This window comes from Hyla sarda, chromosome 11 (assembly GCF_029499605.1).
Source record: "Hyla sarda isolate aHylSar1 chromosome 11, aHylSar1.hap1, whole genome shotgun sequence".
In the NCBI taxonomy this organism is placed as follows: Eukaryota; Metazoa; Chordata; class Amphibia; order Anura; family Hylidae; genus Hyla; species Hyla sarda.
In genome coordinates, this window is record NC_079199.1 from 70,184,073 (window position 1) to 70,205,151 (window position 21,079).

Sequence of the window (21,079 nt, forward strand, 5' to 3'; positions counted from 1 at the left end):
ACCTCTTCATAGTTAATTAAGTGGATCCCTAAATGAGGATCCTCCTCTATCAGAAACAAACATTAAAAAAATTGCATCTCACTCTGGAGGAACCAACATCCACCAATTTAAAACAAACTACGAAATCCATTATTTCTTGCATGTTGGCACTTGCTGCTTTGGTTTATCCACAGATTATAGCTGATCACTTGGGACCCAAACAGCGCATTGATGAAAGTTAACATAATAGGCATGACCAGCTACAATGTATTGCCATAAGAGCCTATTCTATTCACTAGGGATGTCCCCATACCATTCTTTTTAAGACTGAGTACGAGTATCAATACTTCAATTCTAGTACTCGCCGATACCAAGTACGAGTACTTTTATTTTAAAGGGAATCTGACACCAGAGTGACCCGGTTCCTGGCGCTGCTTACTGTGTCGATATGTGGGTTCCTTGTTGTGTGCACTGGAGGCGGCTGCTGTAGTATGAGCAAAGATTTATCTCTTCTCCATTGGGCAGAACAAGGAATTTGCATTGGCGGTGAGACAGATTTCTCCGGAGAGATTACGCTGATGTTCACATGGTGAGCAGCGGGAGAAACCGGGTCACCTGCATTTACCTATAAATTCAAGTTAGTGCAGGTGACTGTTGTAAGATTGCCTTTAATAGTAGGTAGTATCCCCTTGCAGGTAGTATAGATATTTGCAGACATTAGGCAGCAGGACCCCCTTGTAGCCAGCAGCCCCCCCCCCCCTTGTAGCCAACAGGACCCCCACCTGTAGACAGAAGCCTCCCTTGTAGCCAGCAGGACACACCCTGTAGACAGCAGTCCCCCTTTGTAGACAGCTGCCCCCCCTTTTGCAGCCAGCAGAACCCCCCTGTAGACAGTAGCCCTCCTTTGTAGCCAGCAGGAACCCCTGTAGATAGCAGCCCCCTTTGTAGTTGCTCACTGTCCAGTGTCCCTGCTCCACAGCCACGTTCTCATCACTGCAGCTGCCCTGTACTGCTGTCCGCATTATGGAGTCTTATGGAGGAGCATGTGATATACACGTCACTCTGCTTCCTCCGTAGCGTTACGCTGGGTGCAGTGGAGTGACGTGTAGGTCACATGCTCCTCCATAATATGCCATAATGCGGACAGCAGAACGGAGCAGCGGCAATGATGCGAACTGGAGGATGGGGCAGCGAAGCACTACACCAGGTATCTGATTTGTATACATAACACATAATGGCCCGATTATGGTGGAGGTAGATCTGTAAATAAGACTCTAAATTAAGGGAAAGCGTTTTTCTAGTATTTCTAATAAATTATCTTGTCACAGTTTCTGCAAACATTTAAAATTGATTGGTTAAATGACCAGCCACATCTAAAAAGACCGATTGGGCAAAATTAAATGCTATAATTGCCATGCCGTGTGAGGCTTCTTTCACCCTGCCGTTAGTACACTATGACGGCAGTCGGGAGAGCCGGGCATTATAACGGGAGAAAATTACTGCATTTATTGGGGGTATGCCATGCATCCCAATTTTTCCAAAGAAATTTGGGGAAAAAAAGTTTTACACCCAAATATCCTTGTTAATATGAGGGTGCGTGTATACCCTGATAAACTCTGGCCCCACAAAAGCCGTTGCGGTAACTGCGGCAGCTTCTGAGGGGCCAGAGTTCCACCGCCCGATTCCCTCCCCATCTTTCATTTTTACCTGTCCTGGGGCACGCACCTGCAGGCTCTAGCAGCGTCCTGCACTGTAGCTGTGTGCTGTGCAATGACGAGTGATATCCTGATGAGGACGTCACTCATCAGCACATAGCGACAACGCAGGACACCGGCGGTACCGGAGCCTGCAGGAATGCGCCCCAGAACAGGTAATCGTGCAGCAGGACTCTGGCCCCGCAGAAGCCGCTGCAGTTACATGATTTAAAGTGGCCACTTTAAATAATTGAACCGCAACGGCTTCTGCAGAGCCAGAAAGAGTTTAATCGGCTTATAACACGCGGACTCTAAGCTAAAAATGTTAGCTTAAAAAAAAAATGTGTGTTATACGCCAATATACAGTACTGCATGTACAGTCTTTCTCCCACTATTCATAACGGCGCCTGCAGCCCACATAATACTAAATGGGAGACACCTGGACCAATTGCTCCCCTTCACAAGAACGGCCGTTAAAGTCAGAAAGGAAAGGGAAAAAAAAAAAAAGAAGAAGAACTGACTGCTGTTCTCAACTGGGATCAATGGCAGTGTGAAAGAGGCTTCAGCTGTACAAGACTTTAATACAAGTCTGGTCGCAAAGGCAATCTTGTCCGTCTAAGACTCGTCCATTTCATCCTTGCTCTGCAGTATTCAGCCCTGGTATACCTGTCAGCATCTGTGAAAGGACAGTCAACCTTGAACGAAAAAATTCTGAAAAATTCGAACTTGTAAAGCTACCCTATACAATATTTAGAGCGGATCTTAACCTAAATATTGTCCACATTTAAATGTCACAGAGCATTTCCTAATTGCAGTGTCCTTTAATGGAATGACCATAAAAAAAACCTTGCCTGCACAACACTTGCATTCACATTTCACATGTGATCAGCTACTTGTAATCACAATAATAAATCTTAAAAGGGTATGGTAGAACAATCGTGAATCTTCTAATTACAAGGAATGCATGAATGTCACAGATGAAATCTAGGCAGGCCTCTGTTAAAAAGAAAAATACAAATTTGAGAAAAAAAAAGGGTAGAAGAGTAGTGGCTGAACATGTGTAGCTTTCAGTTTTTATTTCCCTAAACTACCTGCATTCTCTCAAGTCTGCATCCTGTAGGTCATGAAACCACAAGTTTCACATCCTGAAGGAGTTCCTACATAGAGTTTTTTTTTACTCCCAAGTAGGTGTCTATACATATGTTAAAGAAATCAGGAATGCGGGCACAAAAAACAGACACCAATTTTGTATCAGTATTAACTTTCTACAAATCTGCTTGTTTTACAGAAACAGTACTGCTGCTTTAAGTTTTGTCCTGTAAAATAGTGACTTTCAGTGTACAAAAATAGGACTTCTCCCCCATCACAAGCTGGTTAGAGGAATATATTATTAAGACAACTTCATTCACTCCCACTCGCAAACTTACGCCTCATGCAGATCTCTAGTCCCTACAACCCATGTTGTAGTGTCAAATTTTCCAACAGAGCCACATGCACTCATTTCCTAAACGGTTTTAAACAAAATCTGTTGCAAGTGCAAAACCCTGAAAACAAAAGCAGCCGGTATGCTAAACCTCTGGGGCAATTTCATAGAATGCAACTTTTCTCCACAAAATTAATGGAGCTGAGTGTCAAGCTTAAAAAAAAAAAACAAAAAAAAACACAGGACTCCGTTCAACATTTTGGTTCAAATCCCACCCAACCCCTCGCCCCAAAAAAAAAAAATAATAAAAAAAAAAAAAAAACAGGCTAATAAAAGCACCCCTTTTTCCATATTCAAGAGGTAATGTTTTCCCTGAAACCTCACAAGCAAAAAAATATATATATTTTTGTGTTAATCACCTGCAATGAAAAAGTCTGAGAATTAAGAAAACCTTTAACCACACCCTTTTCTGCAGCAATGCCACATAAATAGAAAAACAAAAATCATTCTATTTCATTTTAGTACTAGGAGTCAGCTGCTGCAGTTACATCATTTGTTTCTACTGACAGATCAGAGGATCGGCAGCTATTGATGATGCAGCTAACTTTTCTGCACTCTCTATCATCAATGACATCTCCCTGACGATCTCCATTCCAGAGACGTTTAAGGCGCAGTTTTGGTGGTAGAGAGTCCTCCTTCTTTTCCACCACAGTAGTTTCACTGGAAGAGTCTTTTGCCCTCTTCTCACTGGCATCAGGATGATCTTCTGTACCCTCCTTAGGGTACCTAGCTGAAACTGTAGAAAACTGTGACCAGGAGGGGGTTGCAGGTTTGACAAAAAAATGTCCAGTCTCCAGTTTTGGAGAAGGTATTTCTGGTTCAGATTCTTCTCCCTGCACAAAGTCTCTGCATTCTAGATCATCATTAGAAAGTAGATCATCATCAGATATTGGTTCAACTTTCACTGGTGGAAGAGCTGGTTGCGGAGGAGCGGAGCATTTTTCTTCAGAACTTTGTGGACGTTCTTTATTCTTGCGCCCCATTGGGGGAGGCTGCAGTTTAATGGGGAAAGATGTTTGCTCTTCAGGTGGGAAAGGACGATGTGGTGGTGGCATCATGAAACTGGGAAATCTTGGTAAAGTTCGTGGACTTAAGTGGTAGTTAAATACAGAGCAAGCTTGGGCCTGCAGGTAGTGTTTCATCTCTTCTGGGTTAAAGTTAAAGCAGCTGCCACTTTGGAAAGCAGGGCTCAGTACAGGTGAAGGACTGTAAGAAAAGACTGTTGGAGTAAGGGACAGAGCAGGTGAGATAGGTACGCTCATCAGCCCTCCACGCCCAGGCAGAGGAGAGACTGCAAATGGACTGTGGGTATCTGGGTACATGCCAGGCATTGAAAAAACTGGAAGCATGAGGTCAGATTTATGCTTCTGTAGGCCATGGGGTCCTGTGCCAACAGTACTCCGAGAAGACATATGGTCACCACCACGACGCCATTCTGAGTGGAAATCGTCATGCTCTGATGGAATTTGTTTTCGCTCATTATCATTTAGGGATTCCCTGCTGGACTGTGCAGAGGAGCTTCCAGTAAAATGATTCACATGTCCATCTTCATTAGGTGAATCTAAAGGTGAGAAGTGGAAATGGGACGAGGCTGTGGGGACCGGTGGTGCACTCTGAGGAACAGCACCTGTAAGGAACAGAGGGAGATGTGAACCTAAAACTTCAAAAAAGGCAAGGAGAACAGAAGACAGATTCCTCCTATTACATCTAATTTTCATTGACTAACCTATTTAGGATCAATGGCAGAGTGCTTAGAACCTAAATCCTTTGGCGCATTTATTTTTCTAAGGGTTCTGTAACCCAATGTTTAAAAATTAAATTAATATGGCAAAAAAGCAGTCTTAAAAAGGACATACACTCTTGACCATTTTATACCGGTTTAATGCCAATTTAGACTTTAAAAAGGGAAACTGACAGGCTGTTCACCCGCATTAACCAAATACACTAGGTTATAGTGCGAGTGAACAGAAGTAATAACGACATTTTATAAACAGAAATTTGTGAAGGCATTCACAAGATATGGCCCCCCCGTTGCTGTATTGCTAAAGCTCTTCTATGCACAATGTAGGTGGGAAGCCAGCTTGCCAAGCTTCCCCGTCTTTGCTATATGCTGTGCAATGCCCGCGACTGATACAAATATTCAATATTTCCTCAGTCGTCAGGTGAGCCCTTTGCTATTGTAGCCACCCTTCCAAGTGTAGAGAGCTCAAGTGATGACAGTGAAGAAAAATTGAACATTGATATATCAGCGACAGGCACTCCATGGCATATAGAGAAGGAATAGGAAGCAGGCTACCCGGCATTAATGAATTCACCAATTTTTGTAAGTAAGACAGTTTTACTTCTGTTCACCCACACTATAACCCAGTGTATTGGGTTTAGTGCGGGTGAACAGCCTGTCAGTTTGCCCTTAACCCCTTAAGGACGCAGGACGTAAATGTACGTCCTGGTGAGGTGGTACTTAACGCACCAGGACGTACATTTACGTCCTAAGCATAACCGCGGGCATCGGAGCGATGCCCGTGTCATGCGCAGCTGATCCCGGCTGCTGATCGCAGCCAGGGACCCGCCGGCAATGGCCGACGCCCGCGATCTCGCGCGCGTCCGCCATTAACCCCTCAGGTGCCGGGATCAATACAGATCCCGGCATCTGCGGCAGTTCGCGATTAAAATGAACGATCGGATCGCCCGCAGCGCTGCTGCGGGGATCCGATCGTTCATAACGCCGCACGGAGGTCCCCTCACCTTCCTCCGTGCGGCTCCCGGCGTCTCCTGCTCTGGTCTGTGATCGAGCAGACCAGAGCAGGAGATGACCGATAATACTGATCTGTTCTATGTCCTATACATAGAACAGATCAGTATTAGCAATCATGGTATTGCTATGAATAGTCCCCTATGGGGACTATTCAAGTGTAAAAAAAAATGTAAAAAAATGTAAAAGTAAAAAAAAAGTGAAAAATCCCCTCCCCCAATAAAAAAGTAAAACGTCCGTTTTTTCCTATTTTACCCCCAAAAAGCGTAAAAAACATTTTTTATAGACATATTTGGTATCGCCGCGTGCGTAAATGTCCGAACTATTAAAATAAAATGTTAATGATCCCGTACGGTGAACGGCGTGAACGAAAAAAAATTTAAAAAGTCCAAAATTCCTACTTTTTTAATACATTTTATTAAAAAAAAATTATAAAAAATGTATTAAAAGTTTTTTATATACAAATGTGGTATCAAAAAAAAGTACAGAACATGGCGCAAAAAATGAGCCCCCATACCGCCGCTTATACGGAAAAATAAAAAAGTTATAGGTCATCAAAATAAAGGGATTATAAACGTACTAATTTGGTTAAAAAGTTTGTGATTTTTTTTAAGCGCAACAATAATATAAAAGTATATAATAATGGGTATCATTTTAATCGTATTGACCCTCAGAATAAAGAACACACGTCATTTTTACCGTAAATTGTACGGCGTGAAAACAAAACCTTCCAAAATTAGCAAAATTGCGTTTTTCGTTTTAATTTCCCCACAAAAATAGTGTTTTTTGGTTGCGCCATACATTTTATGATATAATGAGTGATGTCATTACAAAGGACAACTGGTCGCGCAAAAAACAAGCCCTCATACTAGTCTGTGGATGAAAATATAAAAGAGTTATGATTTTTAGAAGGCGAGGAGGAAAAAATGAAAACGTAAAAATTAAATTGTCTGAGTCCTTAAGGCCAAAATGGGCTGAGTCCTTAAGGGGTTAAAGAGTACCTGTTATGATGGTATTAAATTTTATAATCCTCCTAGTTCACTGCCCCTATCATGATAAACCACCCCGTCGTCTCAGTCTATGATTATTATTTAGTTTTCTACCTCTGTATTTTCTGCTCAGTCTCTGTCAGATTCACAGACTGGGAAGGGGTGCTACCCAGCAGGCGTAACATCATCTGAAGCCATATAGGGGAGAACTTCCTCCCTCACTCTGCTACACACAGCCCAGAGCAGTTCATTGTGAGATGGGCTATGATTGGCTAAGGCCACACACACACCCACACACCCACACTTTTCAGATGCAATGTACAAAAAATATGTCCCACATAATGCATTTGTGAAGAAAAAAAAAAAAGAAAATTTAAATTTTTTCGCTGACTTTGTATCCATTCCATCCACTCATAAAAGACTCAAAGTTCTCACTTTTGGTCTAGATGAATACTTTAGGGGGTGTAGTTTCCAAAATGGGGTCACTTGTGGGGGGTTCTGTATGGTTCTGGCAGCTAAAATCCTTTGCAGGCATGAAGTGCGGCCTATAATTCATTCGGCCTAAAATGATGACCTGAAAGCCAAATGGCGCTCTTCTCCTCCTGGGTCCATACCACGCCAAGGAACCAAATATGGCCTAAGCGGGGGTATTTCAAAACACGGGCCGAGCAGCTTAATAAAATATAGGAGCATTTCTTGCAATATCAGAAGTGATGTACAAAAAAATATGCCCCACAAATGATGCATTTCTGAAAAAATGCAAATTTCAAATTTTTAACACTGACTTTGTAACAATTCCTGCCAAAAAACTATGATGTTAAAATACTCACTGTACCCCCTAGCGAATACCTTGAGGGGTCTAGTTTTTAAAAAATTGGGGCATTTGGGGGGTGTTCCTATGTTCTACCACCTTCAAATTTCTGCAAACCTTGCATAGCACAAAAAAGATTTACTTTTCAAATTTTCAAAATTTTCAACATTTCAAGTTAAATTGTTAGGCTTCTAATTCATTTAAAATGTTAATTGAGAAAAAAAATGCTGTCAAAATAAATTAGACATCTGAAAGTGTAAATTTCATAAACTATTTGGTCAGTATGTATAAATATATGCAACCTTTTAGTGTTAATAGCAAAAAAAATAATTTTTTTAATTTCATGATTTTTTGCATTGAGAAAAAAAACAAAAAAAAAAAACAACTGCAAATGATTTCTATCGGTTTTTACTATGTACATGAAGGACAACTTGTGACAAAAAAAAACAAACAATGGTAATGTTTTACCAATCACGATAATTCTGACAGAGTTATTCTCTAATAAAGACAGCCATCCCCGGTTTGAAAAAAACAGGCCTGGTCTTTCAGGGGCATACAGGTTTATTTGGGTTGGTCCTTAAGGGGTTAAGCATTAATAACTCTGGGATGCTTTAACTTTTCATTCTGATTCAGAGATTGTTTTTCCGTGACATTCTACTTTATGTTAGTGGTACATTTTTTGTCGATACTTGCATAATTTCTTGGTGAAAAATTCAAAAAAAGTTATGAAAAATTAAAAAGTTTTGCATTTTTTAAACTCTGCTTATTAAGGAATATAGGGATTCAAAGTTCAGCAGCAATTTTCCACAAACTTTTCAAAATCAGAATCTTTCAGGGACCAGTTCAGTTTTGAAGTGGATTTGAAGGGCCTTTATATTAGAAATACCCCTTATATGACCCCATTATAAAAACAGCACCCCTCAAAGTATTCAAAATGACATTCAGAAAGCGTGTTAACCCTTTAGGTGTTTCACAGCAATAGCAGCAAAGTGAAAGAGAAAATTCAAAATCTTCATTTTTTACACTTATGTTCTTGTAGACTAAGTTTTTTAAATTTTACAAGTGGTAAAAATAGAAAAAGCCCCCCAAAATATGCAACCCAATTTCTCTCGAGTAAGGAAATACCTCATATGTGTATGTAAAGTGTTTGGCAGGCGCAGTGGACAATGGGAAGGAGTGACAATGGGATTTTGGAGAGTGAGTTTTTCTGAAAAGGTTTTTGGGGGGCATGTCACATTTAGGAAGCCCCTATGGTGCCAGAACAGAAAGAAAAAAATAATACTTACATGGCATACTATTTTGGAAACGACACCCCTCAAGGAACGTAACAAGGGGTACTGTGAGCCTTAACACCTCCACAGGTGTTTGACAAATTTCCGCTAAAGTTGGACATGAAAAATTAGATTTTTTCACTAAAATACTGGTGTTACCCCAGCTTTCTCTTTCACAAGGAGGAGTAATAGGAGAAAAAGCACCCCAAAATTTGTAACCCCATTTCTTCTTAGTATGGAAATACCCCATATGTGGATGTAAAGTGCTCTGTGGCGACTACAATGCTCAGTAGAAAAGCAGCGCCACTGAACTTTTGGAGAGAGAATTTGGTTTGAATGGAAGATGGGGGCCATGTGCGATTACATAGCCCCCCCCCCGTGGTGCCAGAACAGTGGACCCCCCCCACACACACACGACCCCATTTTGGAAAGTACACCCCTCACAGAATTTAATAAGCGGTGCAGTGAACATTTACACCCCGCTAGCGTTTGACTGTTCTTTGGAACAGTGGGCTGTGCAAATGAAAGATTTAATTTTTAAATTTTCACGGACCACTGTTCCAAAAAATCTGTCATACCTGTGGGGTGTATATGCTCACTGTACACCTTATTAAATTCTGTGAGGGGTGTAGTTTCCAAAATGGGGACACAAGTGGGGGGAGCCACTGTTTGGCACTGTGGGGGCTTTGTAAACACACATGGACTTCAATTTCAGACACATTCTCTCTCCAAAAGCCCAATGGCACTCCTCTTCAGAGCATCGTAGTTTGCCTGCAGAGCACTTTACATCCACATATGGGGTATGTTCTTACTCAGAAAAAATGGGGCTACAAGTTTTGTGGTGCTTTTTCCCTATTCTCCCTTGTCATAATTAAAAGCATTAAAGTGAAAAAAAAAAAAAACTTCATTTTCACATCCAAATTTAACAAAAATTCGTCAAACACCTGTGGGGTGTTAAGGCTCACTCTACCCCTTGTTACATTCCGTAAGGGGTGTAGTTTCCAAAATGGGGTCACATGTGGGTATTTATTGTTTTGTCAGAAACACTGTAAAATCAGCCACCCCTGTGCACATCCCCAATTTAGACCTCAAATGTTCATGGTGTGCTGTCACTTCTGAGTCATGTTGTACGGCCGCAGATCACTTTACACCCACATATGGGGTATTTCCGCACTCCGAAATTGTGTGTTACAAATTTTGGGGTGTTTTAATTTTCACAAGCAGTAAAAGGGGGAAAAAAGTATGGGGCAACACCAGCATGTTAGTGTAAAAAAAAATTTACACTAACATGCTGGTGTAGACTAGACCTGACCGTGAGACCGGTAAAGGGGAACGTCGGAATATGATAAAAGTTAATTTTGTTTATTTTTGCAGCCCGGGCAACGTTATTTGTAGTACAGCACAGATTTCTAGTGCCGGCGGCCCGCAACTCATAGGAAGATAGTGGGAACGGGACGGACTGTGTAAGGGTATATGTATTGTTTTACTTTTTAGGGTACATTCACACGGGCGGGGGTTTACAGTGAGTTTCAGCTGTGGCGGAAAGTTTGCCGCATCTCAAACTTGCAGCAGAAAACTTGCTGTAAACCCCCTCCTGTGTGAACGTACTCCTGGTGTTGTAATGCTACAACTCCCAGAATGCACTGACAGACCATATATGCTGGAAGTTGTAGTTATGCAACAGCTGGAGGCACATTGGTTGCGCAACAGAGTTTGTTACTTAACTCAGTGTTTCGCAACCAGTGTGCCTCCAGCTGTTGCAAAGCTACAACTACCAGCATGCCCTTTGGCTGTGCATGCTGAGAGTTGTTGCTAAGCAACAGCAGGTGGTCAACAGGCCTCACCTTCTGCTGTATCCGGCCGCCTGGACCGCCAGTCCTCAGGGGACCCCCGCTGGGAAAGGATGACTGCTAATGATATCAGCAGTCATCCCGGTCTGTTCCCCGCCCAGCAGGGACCAAAATTCCTGCGAGCGTACAGGTACACCCTGGGTCCCTAAGTGGTTAACTGCCACTAAATTCTCAGCTGGGGACCAAGTATCCCCCTACTGGTAATCAGTGGGGTCCTAGCATACATATTACCCATCCTGTGGATAGAAGATAAGTGTTGTTCACAGAACAATCCTATAAAGCTGAAATACTCAAGTGTAAGCTTAATCTTAAAGATTCAGATTAAAGATTCAGTTTTCTGACATAGGTGGGAACTTACCAGGAATGGTGTTTTACACTCCAGTCTGACACCAACCCTGACAAGGATTGTTCCAAATTTATCAAAAGCTGCACCCCTCTTGATAAATCCATGCCCTTCTGAGGCTGCCTGTGCCAGTTAGAAAGCGTAGATTTGCAGTAGATTTGGCGTCGGATGGTCTTGCCATTTGTGTACAAAACCCCAACCCCTTTAACGCCAGCCATGGAACATTATATAAATATAATATAATATATAATATAATATTTAATATAATGTTTAATATATTATATTAAAAATTATATTAAAAATTATATTATAATATATTATATTATATATATATATATACATACATACATACACACACACATATTATATATACACACATACATATACATACATACATACATACATACACACACACAAAAGCAAAAAAAGGGTTGTTTTGCAGCACTACTTAGTTTAGTTTATCGAAAAAATTATCGGGTGCCAGCTCCCAATGAACTTTCTAAAAGTCCAAAAATTAATCCATCCAAAGAAATGGTGCAGCACTCCATAAGATCATCCAAGGTGCAAAGAGGTTTATTCACTTCATATCAAAGGCATAGCAACGTTTCAGATCACACAGGATCCTTTTTCTAGCTCATACAAACACACATTGGGGGTAATATATACCCAAGTGAACATTTCACTCATGATACAATAATCATAGTGACAATTAGCAAAAAAGTTTACAAAAAGTGCATATTTCGTGAATCATATTGTAAATATAGGACATTAGTGCAAGATATAAATAAAGTGCTTACATGTGCATTAAAAACATTACAACAGCTTGAAAAATACAGTAGATATTATACAAACATAATTAATTGCACACACATATGTCATATTGCATAATCATACCCATGTGCGGCAGACATAAATCATAAGCGCTGACACGGAGAAGGAGGAATGCTCACCTGTTGTAACGCATAATGGCGCCGGCAAGCATGGGGCAATCTCTACTGCGCAGATGCAGAGAGCTGTGACGGGGTCCGTGTGGGGATGTCAGCTGACTCACCCGATCACGTGTTCCGGGTCACTGTATTGTTCTTGTATCACGTGACCATAGGCATGGAGATGGGGTATCCGTCAGCATCCCCCCACATGCCTTCACCTGCGCTGTGCCCGGCCTCTGCCCCCACCAGCACCCCTCTACTCCCCCCCCCCCCGGCCTTCATCTACACTGTGCCCGGCCTCCACTCCCACGTCTTCGGTTGCGCCGGCCTGACGTCACTCACGGGGCGCCCGGAGAGAAGCATCGCTGGATGGGCGAGTGTGTGTGTGTGTGAGGGTAGCGGGGTGTGAGGGAGTGTGTGTCTGTCTGTCTGTCTGTCTGTCTATCTCTGTCTCTGTCTGTGTGTGACTGTGTGCCCGGGCTCCCTTTGCAGGACTACAACTCCCAGCATGTCCTTACAGTAAGAGTTGTAGTTGTGCAGTGCAGGCAAATGACAAGCTTGTCCCCTGCCCCCAGCTGTAGGACTTCAACTCCCAGCATGTCCTTACTGTAAGGGCATGCTGGGAGTTGTAGTCCTGCAGCTGGTGGCAGGGGACAAGCTTGTCATTTGCCCACACATCTCCTGCACCACACAACTACAACTCCCAGCATATCCTTACTGTAAGGGCATGCTGGGAGTTGTAGTCGTGCGGGGCGGGAGATGTGCGAGCAGGTGATAATAAATGTACTAACCCATTTTTTTCCCTTCTCATTTCAGATCCGTGTATCCTGTGGACTCCTTCGGATTCGGTGGACTACTTCAATGACAAGCGTTTTTCTTTGTTTGATTTTAATAAAATGGTTAACGAGGGCTTGTGGGGGAGTGTTTTTTGTAATACATTTTTTTTTTTAAACCTGTTGTGTTTTTGCCTTACTTTACTTGACAGGCTTAGGCTGGGTTCACACTACGTTTTCTCCCATACGGGAGCGCATACGGCAGGGGGGAGCTAAAACCTCGCGCTCCCATATGTCATTCATTTCAATGAGCCGGCCGGAGTGAAACGTTCGGTCCGGTCGGCTCATTTTTGCGCCGTATGCGCTTTTACAACCGGACCTAAAACTGTGGTCAACCACGGTTTCAGGTCCGGTTGTAAAAGCGCATACGGCGCAAAAATGAGCCGGCCGGACCGAACGTTTCACTCCGGCCGGCTCATTGAAATGAATGACATACGGGAGCGCGAGGTTTTAGCTCCCCCCTGCCGTATGCGCTCCCATATGGGAGAAAACGTAGTGTGAACCCAGCCTTAGTTGTGGAAGCTGTCTTATAAATTCATAGTCCATTGCTAATCTGGGCTTAGCGTTAGCCACAAAAACAGCTAGCGCTAACCCCCAATTATTACCCCGGTACCCAACGCCACAGGGGTGCCGGGAAGAGCCGGTACCAACAGGTCCGAAGTGTCAAAAATGGCGCTCCTGGACCTAGAAGGTAACAGGCTGGTGTTATTTAGGCTGGGAAGGGCCAGAAACAATAGTCCTCGCCCACCCTGGTAACATCATGGTTTTAACTGTTTGGTTGGTATTTGGCTGAGAATAAAAATAGGGGGGACCCTATGCGTTTTTTTTTTTTAAATAAATTAAATATAAAAAATAAAAAACACATAGGGTCCCCCCTATTTTTATTCTCAGCCAAATACCAAACAGTAACAGCCTGACGTTTCCAGGATGGGCGAGGACCATTGTTACTGGCCCTCCCCAGCCTAAATAACGCCAGCCTGTTACCGCCTAGGAGCGCCATTTTTGACGCTCTGGGCCTGTTGGTACCGGCTCTTGCCAGCACCCCTGTGGTGTTGGGTACCGGGGTAATAATTGGGGGTTAGCGCTAGCTGTTTTTGTGGCTAACGCTAAGCCCGGCTTAGTAATGGACTCCGTCTATAAGACAGCTTCCACTAAACCTGTCCAGTAAGTTAAAAAAAACAGGTTAAAAAAAAAATGATTACAAAAAACTCCCCCACAAGCCCTCGTTAACCATTTTATTAACATCAAGCAAAGAAAAACACTGGTCGTCGAAGTAGTCCACCGAATCTGAAGGAGTCCACAGGATACACGGATCTGTAGAAGCAAAAAAAATAAAAATAAATGAGTAAGTACATTTAGGGAGAAAAAACTGTTAAAAAAAATGTAAAACACACACTAATATTATATATATATATATATACATACATACATACATACATACATACATATACATATACACATACACACACACACACACTTTTCTTTCAAAGCTGCAAAGTGGTCTGTAGTCATTATTTGGTTTTTGCTTATGTGTGCTAAAAAATGGTATTTAAAAAGTGATTTCTTGGTTTTTGCTAATGTAAGTCAAATTTATCAACCCCCCCCCGCCGTCATAGTATGATAAATATGTCATACATAAGCAAAAAAATAGCAAGAAAAAAATTACTTCAGAACTTGCTTACCAAAGCAACGATGATAAATGTCCCCGATAGTGAATACAATTATGTGTAATATTATATAACTATATAGAGAAGTATATAAAAAAATATATAAAAAAGTGTCGAGATGCAGTAATGTTGGACCTATGTGGGCAAAGCTCGATACATCTCAAAGTGATACAGGAAATGCCAATACATAAATAAATAAAACGTTGATAAAAAAATGAAAATATAAAAAATAAAAAAAGTAGGTAGCTACAACCAAGACAGTGATTATATGGGATATTTGCCAGACAAGTACTAGCATAAAGGTTGTGTAGCCCGTACAACCTGGATAAATATATGAAAATTGTGTATATACAATGTGTACAATGTACACATGTTCGTGTTTCCTCAAATCTGGGCTTATGTATTGTATTAAATACTAGAATTGGGTTTGTGTGATATGGATAAATGTGTATGGACCATATAAATATGTGATGATGTCTATATGGATTTTAATGTGTGTATAGAAGGGTGTAAACGTAATGTTATATATATATATATATATATATATATATATATATATATATATATATATATATATATATATAAATAAATGTGATATTAAAAAGATTGTAGTCAGCTATTGAAAAAGACAGATGAATGTCTTGAAACGCGTCTAGCCTCTACATATGCCTATATCTATTATACCATACTCACCACTATAGAAACCAGGATCTTCACAAATCAACTTGCAACTGCTGGAGGCCCCGAGTCAGCGGCCCACTGTTACATGCGCAGCAACACAGGACATCAGCACTGTTACGTGCGCTTCTACACAGGACGCCAGCATCCACTGCCGACCTCTCTTACATCATCACTCCCAGAGTCAACTGTTGAAGCCCGGACATTTCACATCGGCCGGACTCCAGTCGTGCCACTCCGGCACTACAGGACCACGCGGAGAAGTGCAGCTTTCCCTCCAGAAGGGCACATACAACTGTGCCGGACGCTAGCCGAGCCAGCTCGTCAGTGTGCATAGGGACACCGCCTGGGAGGTCAGGTAAGTGGTGCTGTGCACCATTGCATATTGCTAACCCACTGTACTACCAATGAACATAGGAGTACAACTGCATTATATCACGGTGCATACAAAATGCCAACATCTATATGTATATTTCCATACCATACACCCCGGAAGAAGCATTTAATTGCGAAACATTGGGTGACGGAGGCCCTGGTGTGTCCTTAGAAGGTGAAGTTAACAACATCTTGCTATGTGTATAAATGTATAGGGCTGTTACCTTACTGGGTGCAGCCACTATTTGGGACACTCTGTCATTGTAAAGTAGGCTCTTTAGCAATTTGTATACATGGGTATTTTGGGGGATTAACCCCTTGTTCTATGGACCTCCGGTTGTGTACTTGTAGGACCATCTTGGTAATTTGTGATCTCTTTTAAAATGATTTTAAATGTATGTCTTTTATGCTAAACAATAAAGATTGAATTGTGTCCCAGAATACCTTGTTTTTTCTTTGATGTTTATAATTATATCACGGTGGTAAAATACTAACTTACTGTACCACCAATGAGCATAACTGCAATATACCACCAACGACTTAATACCAACTGCTGCTTATTTATTTTATATCCTGGACATTTAACAACAAGCTGGTTTACTTTTATTACTATTTTTATTTTACTTTCACCTATATTTTACTTGTATATCTGTATTAATTCCTGCCCCCTGCAAGGGCCCTGCGGGGGTAGGGGATTATAACTATTTAATAAATGTTTTATGATCACGCTGAATCTCCTACAATCTTTTTAACATCACATTTACACACATACAATAATACATATACACATATATATATATATATATATATATATATATATATATATATATATATATATATATATATACACATATATATATATATATATACATATACACATATATATATATATATACACACACACACACACCATATAGACATCACCACATATTTATATGGTCCACACAAACCCAATTCTAGTATTTAATACAATACATAAGCCCAGATTTGAGGAAACACGTACACAGTATATACATTTTATATACACAATTTTCATAAAATATAAAAAATAAAGAAAAAAAAGATATACGCCTGGCAGATTTTGACCTCTTTAACAAGAGCTCATTTAACCCGCCAGTGGTATCACACCCCCTGGAGACCTATATGAATTTAGTCAAACAGGACATAGAGCAGCTTAGAGATCAAAACCCTGGGGAGGTCAGAGTCAGACAGAACCTTACCAAGGAAGAAAAAACAGCCATTGAAGAATTGGTACATAACCACGACCTCACCATAAAACCCGCAGATAAAGGGGGTGGGGTCGTGGTTATGGACACCATGGACTACAAAAAGGAAGTATACAGACAGTTGGCAAACTCCTCTACATATTGCAAGTTAGACAGTTTTCTTAGAATATCCATTCTAGGATCACAAACTGTGGTTGTGGAACAAGCGTTTAATGATAATCTTATAGATGATTACTTACGTGAATTTTTGGTAATAAAACATCCAGTTACTCTGGTACTGTATATTTTACCAAAGATTCACAAGTCCCTGTCTTCCCCACCTGGTAGGCCTATCGTGTCAGGTCGAGGGAGCATCTTGAGTAACGCTTCCAAATTACTAGATAAAATTTTGAGACCCTATGTATTTGCTTCTAAATCTTATATCAAAGACACCAATGATTTCCTGACCAAAATACGAAATATGCCAATATCGGAACGCCCCCTTACTTTTGTCTTTCGATAGTGTAAGTTTGTATACCTCAATTAATCATGGGAAATGCTTGAGAGCTATTCGTAAAACATTGGCTGCTTCTGTGTTCCCCATGGCGGTTCAGAATTTTCTTTTACAGTTGTTGGAATTCATTTTGACCAATAACTATTTTTTGATGAGCAATATTATTTGCAGTTAATTGGAACCGCCATGGGGACAAACGTGGCGCCAATGTACGCTAATCTATATATGGCTGCCATGGAGGAAGATATTGTCTCTCTGTCCCACCATTTTAGACATTGTCTGGGATGGTGGCGATATATCGACGACATCTTCCTCCTGTGGGAGGGTTCTCTGGAAGAACTCCAGTTATTTCATACCTTCCTCAATGAAATTGATGACAAAATTAAATTCACAATGACCCAATCTTCAGACAGCGTAAATGTTTTGGATGTCCTAGTGGTCACGAACAGACAAAAATACATTATTGCATTTCCGGAGTTGTCACCCTTGACAGATTGTCAATTTGTTGCCGTTTGGCCAAACGTTGAGGGTGAAACAGATAGTTAATGAAGAAGCTATGAAAAAGTCCCTTGACATCCAGATTCATGGAACGCAAATATCCCAAACACCTTATTGAGAAACATAGAAATAGAGTGGAGACTCTAGATAGAGAATCCACTCTACAAACTTAAGACACCCAGTGAAAATAATTCCCTTTACTTCTACATACAATACTAAAAGTGGCTCTATCTCGAAAATCTTAAACCAACATTGGTACATTCTAGGTAGGAGTTATCCTAATATAGAAGAATTCACATCAAGACCACTTATGTCATACCGTAGGTCACGTAATTTAAGGGATAGACTAGTGCATTCAGAAGTCAAGAGTCAAAAGAGATCAGGCCAAACATTCCTAACAGGGCTGTGGAGTCGGTAGATAAATGTTCCGACTCCGGAGTTTTCTGTGCTTCCAACTCCGACTCCTCTGTATTAATATGTGAATGTATTTTATACATTCCTTGAAGGAAAGAAAGGCAACATACATAACATTACCACAGGACTACTGGCTGGGAAGCCAACAGTCTACTGTATTGAACAGTTTGTGTGCTGATCTGCTGCTGAAGATAGGGCAGTGGGAGGATCCAGGAAGGGGCATTTATTATAAAACATGATTTCCCTAGTAGAATCCCATAGTCAAGTTTAAAGGGGTACTCCGCCCCTAGACATCTTATCCCCTATCCAAAGGATAGGGGATAAGATGTCAGATCGCCGGGGTCCTGCTGCTGGGGACCCCCGGGATCTCCACTGCGGCACCGCGCTTTCATTACTACACAGAGAGTGTTCGCTCTGTGAGTAATGATTGGCTATATAGGATGGAGTAGCGTGACATCAAGGCTCCGCCCCTTGTGACATCACGCCCTGTCCCCTTAATGCAAGTCTATGGCAGGGGGCTTGACGACCCCCACGCCCCTTCTCATAGATTTGTATTGAGGGGCTGGCCGTGACATGAGGGGCGGAGCCGTGATGTAACGATGCTCCGGCCAGTCATTACTCGCTCGCTCTGTGCAGTAATGAGTGTGCGGTGCAGCAGCGGCGATCCCGGAGGTCCCCAGCAGCGGGACCCAGGCAATCTGACATCTTATCCCCTTTCCAAAGGATAGGGGATAAGATGTCAGATCACCGGGGTCCCGCTGCTGGGGACCCCCGGGATCGCCGATGCGGCACTGCGCTATCATTACTGCACAGAGCTAGTTCGCTCTGTGCGTAATAATGGGCGATACAGGGGCCGGATCACCACTACATCACGGCTCCACCCTTCATGATGTCTAGGGGCGGAGTACCCCTTTAAGCTAACAATCGAGTTTACAAGTTTTTATAGCCTTAGCTGAATGGCAGCAGTTTTTCCAATGGTTTACAGCTTCAGTCTTGAACTATTGACCCTCCATTCCCTTCACTTATGAAAGAGTCTCTAGTCCTGCAAAAAACATATTTCCTTAATCCCTTATCAGTGAGAGGCTAGGTTACCTATGGGTTCCCTGTAACAGCAGGACACAACACTATGGAAAGTATAAGTATTGCCGCTCCTAATTGTGCATTGTGTGCAAATAGTAAAGCACATGAAAAGCATGCTTCATCAGTCACTTAACGTGTTTGTTTTGCGGTTACATGAGGCACTGCATGCATTGATCTTTATTCTTATAGTAGAGAATTCATAAATTATAAAATTTTGTGAATTGGGACATTTAAACTATTTTTTTTATTCCAATCAAAATTTAGTAGGAGTCGGAGTCTGTGCATTGTTTGCAGACTCCAACTCCAGGTACCCAAAATTTCGTCCGACTCATCGACTCCACAGCCCTGGTTCCTAACATCTAAAAGACTGGGATCTTTCCCATGTCAATTGTAAACTCATGTCCAAAGGCTCAACATTCACACATCCAGTTACTGGTAAAATATACAATCTTAAACACTTTCTCACATGTGACTCGACATGGGTAATATATATATTAATGTGCCCATGTAAATTGATATACGTAGGTCAACTTGGAGCCTAAAAGTTAGATTGAACAACCATAGACACAGTATTAGAAAGAAGAGGCTAGATCTCCCTGTGTCCAAGCACTGTACAGAGGCTGGACACACGGAGAACGATATAAGATTTATTGCGATTGATTGTATACCGGTACCTGCTAGAGGTGGTGATAGACTTGCCTTGCTTCGTAAAAAAGAATTATGGTGGATCCATCAAATGGACTCACTACGTCCGAAGGGACTTAATGTAGACTTTAATATTGTATAACCATGATAAATTCCAGAGTCCACCCAACAGTATATGATAAATAGACACACATTTACTTTTTATTATATTATAGCCAATTTTTTTCTTTTGCTTATTTTAGGTAAACTATGGAGTTGAATTTGGATGGAGGAGGAGGAACATCTCATCAGTTTGAATATTGTCATAAAACTAATGTAATCTGATACTATCACTATATGACTTTCTGTATCGAATGGAGAACTGCCATTCTATTTGATTATAGATAAATAAAACACTTGATTTTAGTTATGATGCAGTTGATGGACCATTGTGTGTAAATAGGATATGCATCTCTTCGAGGGATACGTTTTATAATTTTTTTTATTTTGTATTTTTTTATTATAGAATTTTGTTTTCTTTTTTTTTTTGAGCCATTTCTTGACAACTCTGTCTTAAAAACTATAAAGAGCAAAAATAGGGGGACCCGCCCAGTTTGATATGTCGCTGCTGAAATATTGGACGCACTCCATCATTGGGCAATGGTGATTAGAGTCTCTGGACGAGGGTCTAGCGACCCAACTCTGGAGACTCTCTTTAACTGGTGTCAGGGGATACATTGATAGTGTGCCCCCGGGCACTGGTCCCATGGCACTAGGAGTAATTATTAGGGAATTTATACATGGGTCCCCCATATTCTGAGAGATCCAGAGACCAGTGGGTGACCATGTGATTATCCATGACCAAGTGACTCTATATTATGACTTATTTTTTATTTTGTACACTATTTTTCACTTGTTTATTATAATTCATATTTTTTTTTACCATTTCATTATTTTTTTCTTTTCATTTTTTTTCTTTATTTTTTATATTTTATTCATTTTTTTGTAATTTAATTTTTATTCATTTTTTATCTATGTTTTATTTATTGGTATTTCCTGTATGACTCCGATGTATCGAGCTTTGCCCACA

General features: G+C 41.2%; 1 protein-coding gene across 1 annotated transcript in view; it reads right to left on the reverse strand.

The window, feature by feature from the left end:
• Positions 1–3,419: 3,419 nt before the first annotated feature.
• The window catches only part of LOC130295251 (ETS translocation variant 3-like), an 86,624-nt gene continuing 68,964 nt past the window's right edge, over positions 3,420–21,079 (reverse strand). The window contains exon 5 of the mRNA XM_056545816.1: positions 3,420–4,783. Within this exon, the coding sequence (XP_056401791.1) occupies positions 3,621–4,783 (1,163 nt within the window). The 3' untranslated portion in view covers positions 3,420–3,620. The remainder of the gene's footprint in view (positions 4,784–21,079) is intronic.